The 12,379-nt window shown below is 34.6% G+C and overlaps 1 protein-coding gene across 2 annotated transcripts in view; it reads left to right on the forward strand.

The window, feature by feature from the left end:
- The window catches only part of LOC142331588 (rapamycin-insensitive companion of mTOR-like), a 31,985-nt gene that overhangs the window by 14,514 nt on the left and 5,092 nt on the right, over positions 1-12,379 (forward strand). For both annotated transcript variants that reach the window (XM_075377591.1, XM_075377592.1), the window contains one exon: positions 10,113-10,202. In XM_075377591.1, the coding sequence (XP_075233706.1) occupies positions 10,113-10,202 (90 nt within the window). The remainder of the gene's footprint in view (positions 1-10,112; positions 10,203-12,379) is intronic.

Consider the following 12,379-nt stretch of genomic DNA (forward strand, 5'->3'; position numbering starts at 1 on the left):
TTCTCCTAACACTTCTTCCACTCTCCTCTCAATTCTTCTGTATAAAATTCTAGTTAAGATTTTTGATGCATGACTAGTTAAACTAATTGTTCTGTATTCTTCACATTTATCTGCCCCTGCTTTCTTTGGTATCATAACTATAACACTTTTTTTGAAGTCTGATGGAAATTCCCCATTTTCATAAATATTACACACCAGTTTGTATAATCTATCAATCGCTTCCTCACCTGCACTGCGCAGTAATTCTACAGGTATTCTGTCTATTCCAGGAGCCTTTCTGCCATTTAAATCTTTTAATGCTCTCTTAAATTCCGATCTCAGTATTGTTTCTCCCATTTCATCCTCCTCAACTTCCTCTTCTTCCTCTATAACACCATTTTCTAATTCATTTCCTCCGTATAACTCTTCAATATATTCCACCCATCTATCGACTTTACCTTTCGAATTATATATTGGTGTACCATCTTTGTTTAACACATTATTACATTTTAATTTATGTACCCCAAAATTTTCCTTAACTTTCCTGTATGCTCCGTCTATTTTAGACGGAGAAGTTATTAATTATTATTAATTAGACAGAAGTTATTAATAAAATAAAATTTTATGTACTTTTTATTTTAAAAAAATGTATATGTATAATTTAGCAGGCGCACAAGGAAGTGCCCACATCAGATTTTTATAAATAAAGGCAATTTTTTAAGTCATCACTCTTCTTTAATGTTTGCATTGGTTATTGGTAAATGTATTAAAGATTTTTACTTGATCACACAACCCATATTTCTATCGATCTTGAGCATATTCTTATTATTTATTAATAAGAACTCATGATCATACAACCAGACTGTCAGGATCGTGATACCACCAGCTGTGCTATTATCAACCTCTAATTATCATTAACGGTTGAATTTAAAATAGGTTTTTTAAAAGTGATAAATGTTGACTGTGTGGGAGTCTAAATATCAAGTCAAAATCTACTTAGGATATATCTACCATCATTTTGTGTCATATGAGTACAGTACTGATTAAACAGTACATTGTGTATTTATTAAGAACTTATAAAATTTGAGTTTTCGATGAAAACTATTTAAAATTAAGCAAATTAACACATCAGATTAAAAATTTTTTTATGAAACAAAAATTATTGTAAAAGTAATCTTAATTTCTGAATTACATCCAAAAATTTAAAAAGAATTATCCTCTGTTGGTTTGAAAAGTACAAAACATAACATCAAATTTCATTTCTTATGACAGAAACTCAGTTCATGGAAACTATTTATACAGTGGAAAAGTGCTTTTGATGCAATATTATTTTAACAAATTATATTTAAATGAAAATGTTCCCTTTGAACTTCAAATATTCAAATTTTAACACTAATAATGTAACTTTAAAAACCAAAATACAATCAAACTTTTTTTGAATTTGGTTTATAATTGGGTCATAATGATGAGAAATGTTAAATAATTATTTGTGGTTTGCTGTAAATAAATAATTATTAGCCTATTTTGTTATTGTCTGTATTTTCTAAAGTATTTGAAAAAATCTGGCAAAGTATTGTATGATTTTCCCGACCATTAGTAATACAAATTAAAAGAATTTTTTTTTTCCAGAAAAAACAAAATATATGTTTTTGAGAGGTGGGAAATAAATTTTAAGAAAAGAATTTCTATAATATTCAAATATTGGTCAAGCTTAACAAATTTGCTTCAGTAAAGTTTTCTCTAAATCTAGCAGTCCTTTCAATAAAGGGTAAAATAAGAAAATAAAAATCTTTAAAAACATTTCTGCATTATAGCTCCAGGTCTATAATTTTAAAAGATTGTAGACAATTCTTGATAGAACCCACCTGGTGCAGATAACAGGAAAGCCACTAAAACTAAGTTTGTGAACAACATGGTCGCTTTCCTCTTCAGCGAGATCCGTTACAAATTGAATAGGATAGAAATCACAACCTCCTCTATGAATCATGAGACCTTGCCGTTGGTGAGGGGGCTTGAGTGCTCAGGGATACAGAGTAGCTGGACCGAAGGTGCAACCATATCGGAGAGGTATCTGTTGAGAGCCAGACTAAGGAATGATTCCTGAAAGAGGGCAGCAGCTCTTTCAGTAGTTGTTAGGGGCGTAAGTCACAATGACTTAAACGGCCGTATCAACATCACTCAGTCCTCTGAGTACTGCGCAGCTGAAAGCAATGGAAAACTACAGCTGTTTTTTTTTCCAAGAAAATGTGGCTCTGCATTTTCAAAAGCAATAATGGAGGCGCCTTCCTTGGTAAAATATTCCGGAGGTAAAATAGTCCCCCGTTCGGATCTCCGGGTGGGAACTACTAAGGAAGGGGTCACCAGAAAAGTAAAAAATAACATTCTACGAGTCGGAGCGTGGAATGTTAGAAGCTTAAAAAAGGTTGGTAGGCTAGAGAATTTAAAAAGGGAAATGGATAGGGTAAACGTGGATATAGTAGGAATTAGTGAGGTTCGGTGGGAAGAGGAAGGCGACTTTTGGTCTGGTGACTTTAGAGTAATTAACTCAGCGTCAAATAATGGGCAGGCAGGAGTAGGTTTCGTGATGAACAAGAAAATAGGGAGGAGAGTGGAGTATTTCAAGACGCATAGCGATAGAGTCATTGTAATAAGGATAAATTTAAAACCTAAACCGACAACGATTGTTAACGTCTATATGCCTACAAGCGCCCATGATGATGATGAGGTAGAATGTGTATACGAAGAGATTGATGAAGCAATTAAACACGTAAAAGGAGATGAAAATTTAATAATAGTTGGAGATTGGAATGCAAGCATTGGAAAAGGCAAGGAAGGAAATATAGTGGGTGAATACGGGCTGGGCAAAAGGAATGAAAGAGGGGACCGACTTATAGAGTTTTGCACGAAGTATAATTTAGTAATTGCCAACACCCAATTTAAAAATCATAGTAGAAGAATATACACTTGGAAAAAGCCAGGCGATACTGCAAGGTATCAGATAGATTATATCATGGTTAAGCAAAGATTTAGAAATCAACTCGTGGACTGCAAAACTTACCCTGGAGCAGACATTGATAGCGACCATAATTTGGTGATAATGAAATGTAGATTGGGGTTTAAAAACCTGAAGAAAAGGTGTCAGATGAATCGGTGGAATTTAGAGAAGCTTGAGGAAGAGGAGGTAAAGAGGAATTTTGTGGAGGATATCGCAAGAGGTCTGAGTAAAAAAGATAAGGTAGAAAATGTAGAAGAAGAATGGGAGAATGTTAAAAAGGAAATTCTTAAATCAGCAGAAGCAAACTTAGGCGGAATAAAGAGAACCGGTAGAAAACCTTGGGTTTCAGACGATATATTGCAGCTGATGGATGAACGTAGAAAATATAAGAATGCTAGTGATGAAGAAAGTAAAAGGAACTATCGGCAATTAAGAAATGCTATAAACAGGAAGTGCAAACTGGCGAAAGAAGAGTGGATTACAGAAAAGTGTTCAGAAGTGGAAAGAGAAATGAACATTGGTAAAATAGACGGAGCATACAGGAAAGTTAAGGAAAATTTTGGGGTACATAAATTAAAATCTAATAATGTGTTAAACAAAGATGGTACACCTATATATAATACGAAAGGTAAAGTCGTTAGATGGGTGGAATATATTGAAGAGTTATACGGAGGAAATGAATTAGAAAATGGTGTTATAGAGGATGAAGAGGAAGTTGAGGAGGATGAAATGGGAGAAACAATACTGAGATCTGAATTTAAGAGAGCATTAAAAGATTTAAATGGCAGAAAGGCTCCTGGAATAGACGGAATACCTGTAGAATTACTGCGCAGTGCAGGGGAGGAGGCGATTGATAGATTATACAAACTGGTGTGTAATATTTATGAAAAAGGGGAATTTCCGTCAGACTTCAAAAAAAGTGTTATAGTAATGATACCAAAGAAATCAGGGGCAGATAAATGTGAAGAATACAGAACAATTAGTTTAACTAGTCATGCATCAAAAATCTTAACTAGAATTCTATACAGAAGAATTGAGAGGAGAGTGGAGGAAGTGTTAGGAGAAGACCAATTTGGTTTCAGGAAAAGTATAGGGACAAGGGAAGCAATTTTAGGCCTCAGATTAATAGTAGAAGGAAGATTAAAGAAAAACAAACCAACATACTTGGCGTTTATAGACCTAGAAAAGGCATTCGATAACGTAGACTGGAATAAAATGTTCAGCATTTTAAAAAAATTAGGGTTCAAATACAGAGATAGAAGAACAATTGCTAACATGTACAGGAACCAAACAGCAACAGTAGCAATTGAAGAACATAAGAAAGAAGCCATAATAAGAAAGGGAGTCCGACAAGGATGTTCTCTATCTCCGTTACTTTTTAATCTTTACATGGAACTAGCAGTTAATGATGTTAAAGAACAATTTAGATTCGGAGTAACAGTACAAGGTGAAAAGATAAAGATGCTACGATTTGCTGATGATATAGTAATTCTAGCCGAGAGTAAAAAGGATTTAGAAGAAACAATGAACGGCATAGATGAAGTCCTACGCAAGAACTATCGCATGAAAATAAACAAGAACAAAACAAAAGTAATGAAATGTAGTAGAAATAACAAAGATGGACCACTGAATTTGAAAATAGGAGGAGAAAAGATTATGGAGGTAGAAGAATTTTGTTATTTGGGAAGTAGAATTACTAAAGATGGACGAAGCAGGAGCGATATAAAATGCCGAATAGCACAAGCTAAACGAGCCTTCAGTAAGAAATATAAGTTGTTTACATCAAAAATTAATTTAAATGTCAGGAAAAGATTTTTGAAAGTGTATGTTTGGAGTGTCGCTTTATATGGAAGTGAAACTTGGACGATCGGAGTATCTGAGAAGAAAAGGTTAGAAGCTTTTGAAATGTGGTGCTATAGGAGAATGTTAAAAATCAGATGGGTGGATAAAGTGACAAATGAGGAGGTATTGCGGCAAATAGATGAAGAAAGAAGCATTTGGAAAAATATAGTTAAAAGAAGAGACAGACTTATAGGCCACATACTAAGGCATCCTGGAATAGTCGCTTTAATTTTGGAAGGACAGGTAGAAGGGAAAAATTGTGTAGGCAGGCCACGTTTGGAATATGTAAAACAAATTGTTAGGGATGTAGGATGTAGAGGGTATACTGAAATGAAACGACTAGCACTAGACAGGGAATCTTGGAGAGCTGCATCAAACCAGTCAAATGACTGAAGACAAAAAAAAAAAAAAAAAAGAAATCACAAGGGTTAAGAATTTAGGAGTAATTAGCTTCATAAAGAATATTCTGTCATTGAGAGACAGTCACAGAAAAGCGGTCAAAAATGTCAGCTGGGTATTTGGTAATGACAACATATTTCTAGAAAGTGTAGTCTCTGTATACCGCTGGAGATTTTCATAGGTTTTGCTGAAGATTACAAGCGAGTCATAACTAGAGTGAAACAGGAGTTGGTACTGATAAGAGCCAATAATGATGTGAATACGGTAGTTTATACCGAAGCGAATCATGAAACTGAAATATCGATCACAAGAGTCTCATGGATAATTCCGTATGTAATGATAGGATTAAGAGTGGCCATCATCTTGAACACACTGCTGGAATCGAACGAGAAAGTGATGATCGGTTTCCACACTTGGGATACACATGAGTGGTCGGGTGCTACTCAAAGCGATACCAATACACGGACAGTGCAGACTACGTCACAAGAGAAGAAACTGAGATATGTAATACGGGATTTCCAGACAGGTAGGAAAAACCAAGTGACCAAAGAGAAATCAAAATTTGACTCTTGCAATTTAAAAAACTTGAAAGTCACTCAATTCAGTTGACTATCTTTACAATTACTTAAAAGGCGACACTAGTAAGATGTACAGGATGTTAATAGATTTCCGGAGATCGTATTACAGCAGAGAAGAAAGTGAACCTGCATACAATTATGCAGATTCAGAAAGGATGTATCTCTGTAAATGGCTGATTGCTCTCACAAAAACAAATCGCTGAAATTGGGTCCTATCGATTTAAAAGTCACTTTGAGATCAATGGTGACTGATATATAGATCACTATAACTGTGAATATTACATCTTACTGTGTATTGATCTACAAAACGGTCTTGAAGTAAGCGCCTTTGACTAATGAGGTCCAGCCTATGAAATAGGATCAGATAGTGTCATGCCAGTATGACCTCTCATGCTTTACCTCGATGTAACGTAACTTGAATACTGTTATGTATAAATAATACATGTTGCATGTTGTAGGAGTATAATAAGATGGATACAATTAGTGATCTAAAAGTGATAGACTTCTCTAGCAGTTCTGATGCAATCGTTAAGAAAAAAAGCAAGGTAAAACCACGTTTACGGACGAAAAAGTTTAGTTAAATGATTGTTGCTAATGTGATTGTAATGGCAGATCTAAAGTGAGATTTTGTGAGTCGTTTTGTTGCTATTGCTAAATTAAAGAAAGGTTTACTGTCGAGAAATCTAATGAATTGATTGTCAATGAGCCGTACTTAATCGTAGCAAATGATAGCAGTAAGGACTCGACATGGACGTTCTCTATTAGCAACTAAAGAAGATTACTTCGATGGAGGACAGTTTGATGTATTTGTTCTGATTAACTATGCTAATACCTATACAGATGAGAAATAGCAGCGGTTTAAAACCATAGAAATGAAGTTGATATATAAAGATACCATCTACAGATCACACAATCTGTGAATTATTACTATATTTCTGTACTATTAATTGCTTAAGTAGACAGTCAAGAGATAAAAAATATACAAGTATTTAACCTCCCTCATAATCATCAACTAGCATTTTATTTCGGTTTTCTATTTCGCTAATAAATTTAGGGCTTTTTTTATAAGTGGCTTCATCCTCTTTGCAGACTTCACAGCAAGACCACATGAAATTTTTACTTACCGTAACGCAGTGATGGCTATCCATTCTTCTCCTGTACATCTGGCAAAAGCTCTGACACATTTCTAACTGATTTGGGATAGGTAAACTAAAATAAATAAAACAGATATATTTTAGTTATAAATATTTATTTATATTTATACAAACAAAGATACATTACATACTATTCATTCACTCTGTAACAATTCGATATCATATCTTCCATTAATCTTTGCTGTATATACTAGTTTTACTTTTAACTCTGGTATTTCTTCTAGCTGGTAAACAGTAAATCAAGTCACATAATGGTTTGTCAAGATGCATTTGAATTAATTTTGGTTATTTGATAAGATTGCAACGAACACCCGTCCGTATCTAGTGTTAACTTTTTGTAACAGCATATTCCTCTTTCAATTCCAATTTGCTTAGCTTTAATGTTTGTCTACAAGACTGTTTAGCATTAAATAGCTGACAGATTTCTTTTGTGTTGGTCATTGTAATTAAGTCCAACTACCATCATCCTAAACTTGCTAGTTAATGATGCCAGCGCATAAAAGGTATTGCTGTTATAGGAGTGCGGATAAGCCTTGCCAGCTAACACTAAGCCAACCCACCGGGTTGGTCTAGTGGTCGGTAGTCTTCCCAAATCAGCTGATTTGGAAGTCGAGAGTTACAGCGTTCAAATCCTAGTAAAGCCAGATATTTTTACATGGATTTGAATACTAGATCGTGGATACCGATGTTCTTTAGTGGTTGGGTTTCAATTAACCACACATCTCAGGAATGGTCGAACTGAGAATGTACAAGACTACACTTCATTTACACTCATACATATCATCCTCTGAAGAATTATCTAAATGGTAGTTACCGGAGGCTAAACAGGAAAAAAGAAAAGAAAAGAAAGAAAAGCCAACACTAAGCCGATACTGCTTGGCAACCACTACCAGTCTAATGTTGTGCAACTTGACCGGCTATACCAACAGACAGATACCCGTTTTCATACCTTATCTCACGAGGCCAGTAAAATACCCCATCTCTAGTCCCGGCTGCAGGCGAAAAATGCTCGACATCACATGACCTTGAGATGTCCTAACATCAGATCTAATAAAATAAGAAATTTAGATCATTAAATTCTATGCTGAAATTGAACCTACATAAGAGAGATTGTGATCTAACACACACCTCTGATGTCACATAACCATGATATATCCTAACATCGGACCTTTGTAAGGTACAAGATTTAGATCTAGATCTAGGCAGATAAACTGTTTCAAGGCACCCCGCCTGTAGTGTCACATCTGAAGTGTCTGGGCCCCTGCTCCAGCATTGTGACCTTGAACTGGCCATGAAGATGCATCCCTATTCGACTGATGATTCTGTTATAAAGTTGGCTTTTGACCCTGTTCAATGCAACTACACAAGTCCAAAATGCAAGTCAAGCACACAGTGCAATTAACAAATCCATACAAAAAAAAAACCTATGAACGGTACTGTGGAAAATTTGGCCTTTGTTGTTGTAATGTTTTATCAGCAGACATTTTGATGAGTTGGTTGTGAATCTCAACTGGTAACTTAGCAGCTGCAACAACGTTTTCATTAAATGGATTCAGTACCCATCACTTTGAGAAATCTTTTTTATCTTGCAGGAAGTACTTCTACTTCCAAAGCTCATGCAAATGCAAATTCATGCTATCTAAATTGCGGTGAATAATAATGTCTTCTTCATTTAAATTTTTCTCAATGTAATCAGAAGTGATTGGAAATATAACAGAATTTTTGCTCTGAAGGCAAATAATCCAGATATGAAGCTTCTTAATGAAAGCATGAACTTTGTCTGTCATTAATAAAATATGTTTATCACATCCTTATAAATTCACATTTAAGTTCTTATAATGCGAAAATACATCAGCTAAGTAAGCTAACAGCAATATATACTCATTATTCTGTAAAAACATTGAGAATGGTGTTTATTTATCCTGGAAAAATATTATTCATTTATCTCGCGATTCCAGTAATTGGGTTAACACTTTTTCCATTATAACTACCCGACTTCTGTATAGAAATGAAGAGATTTTTTCTTCTTAGTAGTTATGATATCGAGGAGCTGCCTACAGTTATTTGCACCAAGTTGTCATCATTATTAAATATTTATTATGCCTACATATATTCATGTATGAAGTATAATGTCATCTCTTGAGGCTCCCTCAAAAAGTAAGAATGAGTTTTTAAAATAAAAAAATTTGTTGTCGATCATTATTCGGCACTCATAAGGATGAATTGTGTAGTCCTATATTCAGAAAATTTAATATGTTACTTATACTTGCATCTATATTTATGAATATACAATCTTTGGTAAAAAGAATGATCAGTTATTTTTATGAAATAAGATTCTCCATCTTTACCAAACCAGACAATGGAACTGTGTTTTTATAATTTAAAACAATACTTGTTCAGCTTGCAAGAAAGAGTCTTATTTTGCTTCCATACCATTTTTAATAAATCGCTGAACTATTTCAAAAGTCTTCTCACCAATTATTTAAAGTAAATTAAAAACATTTTTATGAAAACATTACTCTATAACGTATTTAAAAATGTGCTTTGACATTTTGAGTGGCTACTGAATTGTGAATTATTTTATAGTAATTTTTAAATTTAATGTATTTATCTTAACATTAATTCATGTGCTTGTGCTTAAATTATTCATATGGACTTTAAACGTTTATTTTTTATATCTTAAATTTTGATTTTATATTATATCTTACATTGATGAGATTTATGTAATGTATTGTATTTTTATGTTCTGACCAGAATTAAGATTTATTTATTTAATTTAATCTTTATTACCATTATATTACATAAATGAACTTTGTAAATGTAGTTTATAAAAATCTTTTTCTTTTTTTTATACCTATAAAACTTTATTTTACGATATTAAATTTAATCGTATTATCAGTTAATAAATAAATAAATAATTTAAAAATTTATTTCCATCTTAGTTTGAATGAATAAAATACACTTAAACTTGTTTCATTTCACATCATCTGCCTGACTTTCAAGAGTTGTCGTTCTTAAAACATTGCTGCATTTTTAATTTTTTACCATTATTTGCTATTTTTTTTCTTGCCCACAATCAATAAAGCTCCACTAGATATCTGAAAACACTTGAAATATTGGACTAATCTGTCATAATATTTTATACTTGTGTGTGGATTTTTCCAGGTTGTATGATTTAGTGTCCACAACTAATCATGAGTGTTACGTCAAGATAATTGTTTCTGTACTTGACTACACATCTGATACTTTAGCCAAGTAAAATGTATTATTATTATTATTAATTTTATATTTTATTCCCTTATGCATAAATTTATCTCTTTCTTTGTTTTATTTGTATTTATTTCTTGGTTCTTATTAACTTTTATGGGATTATTATTTAGTTAATAATAGACAAAATTATTAAACTCAGAGATATAAGTGTTATTCTGTTCATAATTAAGATTGGAAGATGTTATCTGCAGAGCCTAAGGCTCTCTTCCTAAAAAGATAAATTACTGATATAACTAACACAAATAACATAACAGGGTTATGTTATTTCACATGGTAACAGCACACATGTTAATACCATGGCTGACTGCTTCTTACTTACTTTAAATGTCATGATGGATCTGTAACTTGGCTTGGTTGATTAACCATTTAGTTATAAGTTACAAAAATTGTCTAAGGTCTGACTGAGATTTGAATTCATAATCTTTGGATTAATACTTCTGCACTGTACTGACTGTATGTATTTTTACAGAATCTACAAGGCATATTCATAAAGTAAGGACCGTTTGGTCATTAAAAAAATTAACTCATGAGAAGAGGTTTTTACTTACAGTTTTAGTTTACTATATATCTACTTCACTTTTCCTCATAATCGTCATTCAGTTCTAAGCACTTTTCTTAACGCTGTACCAGTTTCTTTAATCCCCTGCATAAAAGTTTGCCGCCTGGGAATTGAACCAGTTGACAATGGCAGTCTTGAGTTCCTTGTAGTCTTCAAATCGTTGTCCACCAAGCCACTTCTTCGAATAAAAGAAGAGGAAGTAGTCACTAGGTGTAAGGTTGGGACTATATGGTGGGTGGTAGGGTGGTCAAAAGGTTCCGAACAAAAATGTTGAATCTTCTTGGTTTAGGCAGAGGTGTGAGGACATGGGTTGTTGTGAAAGAGGATTATGCTGAATGACAGTTTCCCACACTGTCATTTTTTGTTCACACATCTCAGTTTGGTGAGCGTTTTTCTGTACACATCAGCTGTAATTGTTGATTGATGTTTCATGAAATAAATGAAAATGATGCCCTTTTTGCCCCAAAAAACAGTAGCTAACATTTTTTGACTCAAGTATGAAGGTTGCTTAAACTTTTTCAGTTTTGGGGAACTTGAATTGTGCCATTACATTGACTGTTTTGGTTTGCTTGGCATTTTTTCGGCCACCACCCCATTCGGTCACCCTAAAGCATAAGACCGAATGTCTGTGCCACAAACAGCTACTGAGCATTGAAACAGTTTTGTAACCAGTGTTCTAACTAGTTCCTAGAGCTAACCTAAAAGCGTAAGCAGAATAAGCATGGTATCACACACCACTCGCTTTTGTGTCCCACTGCCCACTTGTCATATATCAGTAAAATGGATAGGCACACTCCGCCATTTACTAAATCATGTATGACTATCAATAATTAAATTTATCTCGTCAAAGACAGCAATTCGCTGCCATGCGCAGGCCGCTGAATGCTAGCAAGTACCTGTCCATCATTAAAGCGCTTGGAGCCTTAATCTGGCTGGTAACCAGTCATATCTCTCGGTTAGCTTCCTACAACAGCGCAGTAGGAGTCTTTTTCCCTTAAGTAAACTACTGATGTCGGTTGAACAAAGCAACCGCATCAAGGAACTCCCACATGGTCCGACAATGCAGCTTTTGCCACATCGACTCACCACTTGTGAGTGGCCAGTCTTCCCCTTGACCTCTAAGTTCCAAGGTGGCCTGAGTTCTGGCCCTCTCAAGAGCTGGGCACTCGAACATCATGTGTTCATTCGACTGGACTCCCTGCAGACGCACAGCTTATCAGCTTCCAGGCGGAATCGAAACAAATATTGGTTTAAATTTACATGGTTGAAAAGCATTCGGGCTCCCACTGCCCTTAAAAACGAAAGAGAGTCATACCATCCCCCCAAATCCTGTATAAACTTATACAAGGATCTTCCCTTAGTCGTATCGTGCCATTCTTGCTGCCATGCTTCCATCATGAGGCTGTAAAGCCTCCTCTGCAGGCAGGAGATGGGCAGCTGTTCAACTGCACTGACTTGTTTCGATTCTGCGTCGGTGTAGGACATCCACATCTTGTCGCCTGTAACAATCTGGGAAAACAAATCATCTCCATCGATATTGTCGATAGCGGTCCAAAAACGCTCCCCCACCGCACATTCTTTGCTCTTTGTGTTGGTTGGTGAG

Source organism: Lycorma delicatula, chromosome 10 (genome assembly GCF_047948215.1).
Source record: "Lycorma delicatula isolate Av1 chromosome 10, ASM4794821v1, whole genome shotgun sequence".
Taxonomy (NCBI): domain Eukaryota; kingdom Metazoa; phylum Arthropoda; class Insecta; order Hemiptera; family Fulgoridae; genus Lycorma; species Lycorma delicatula.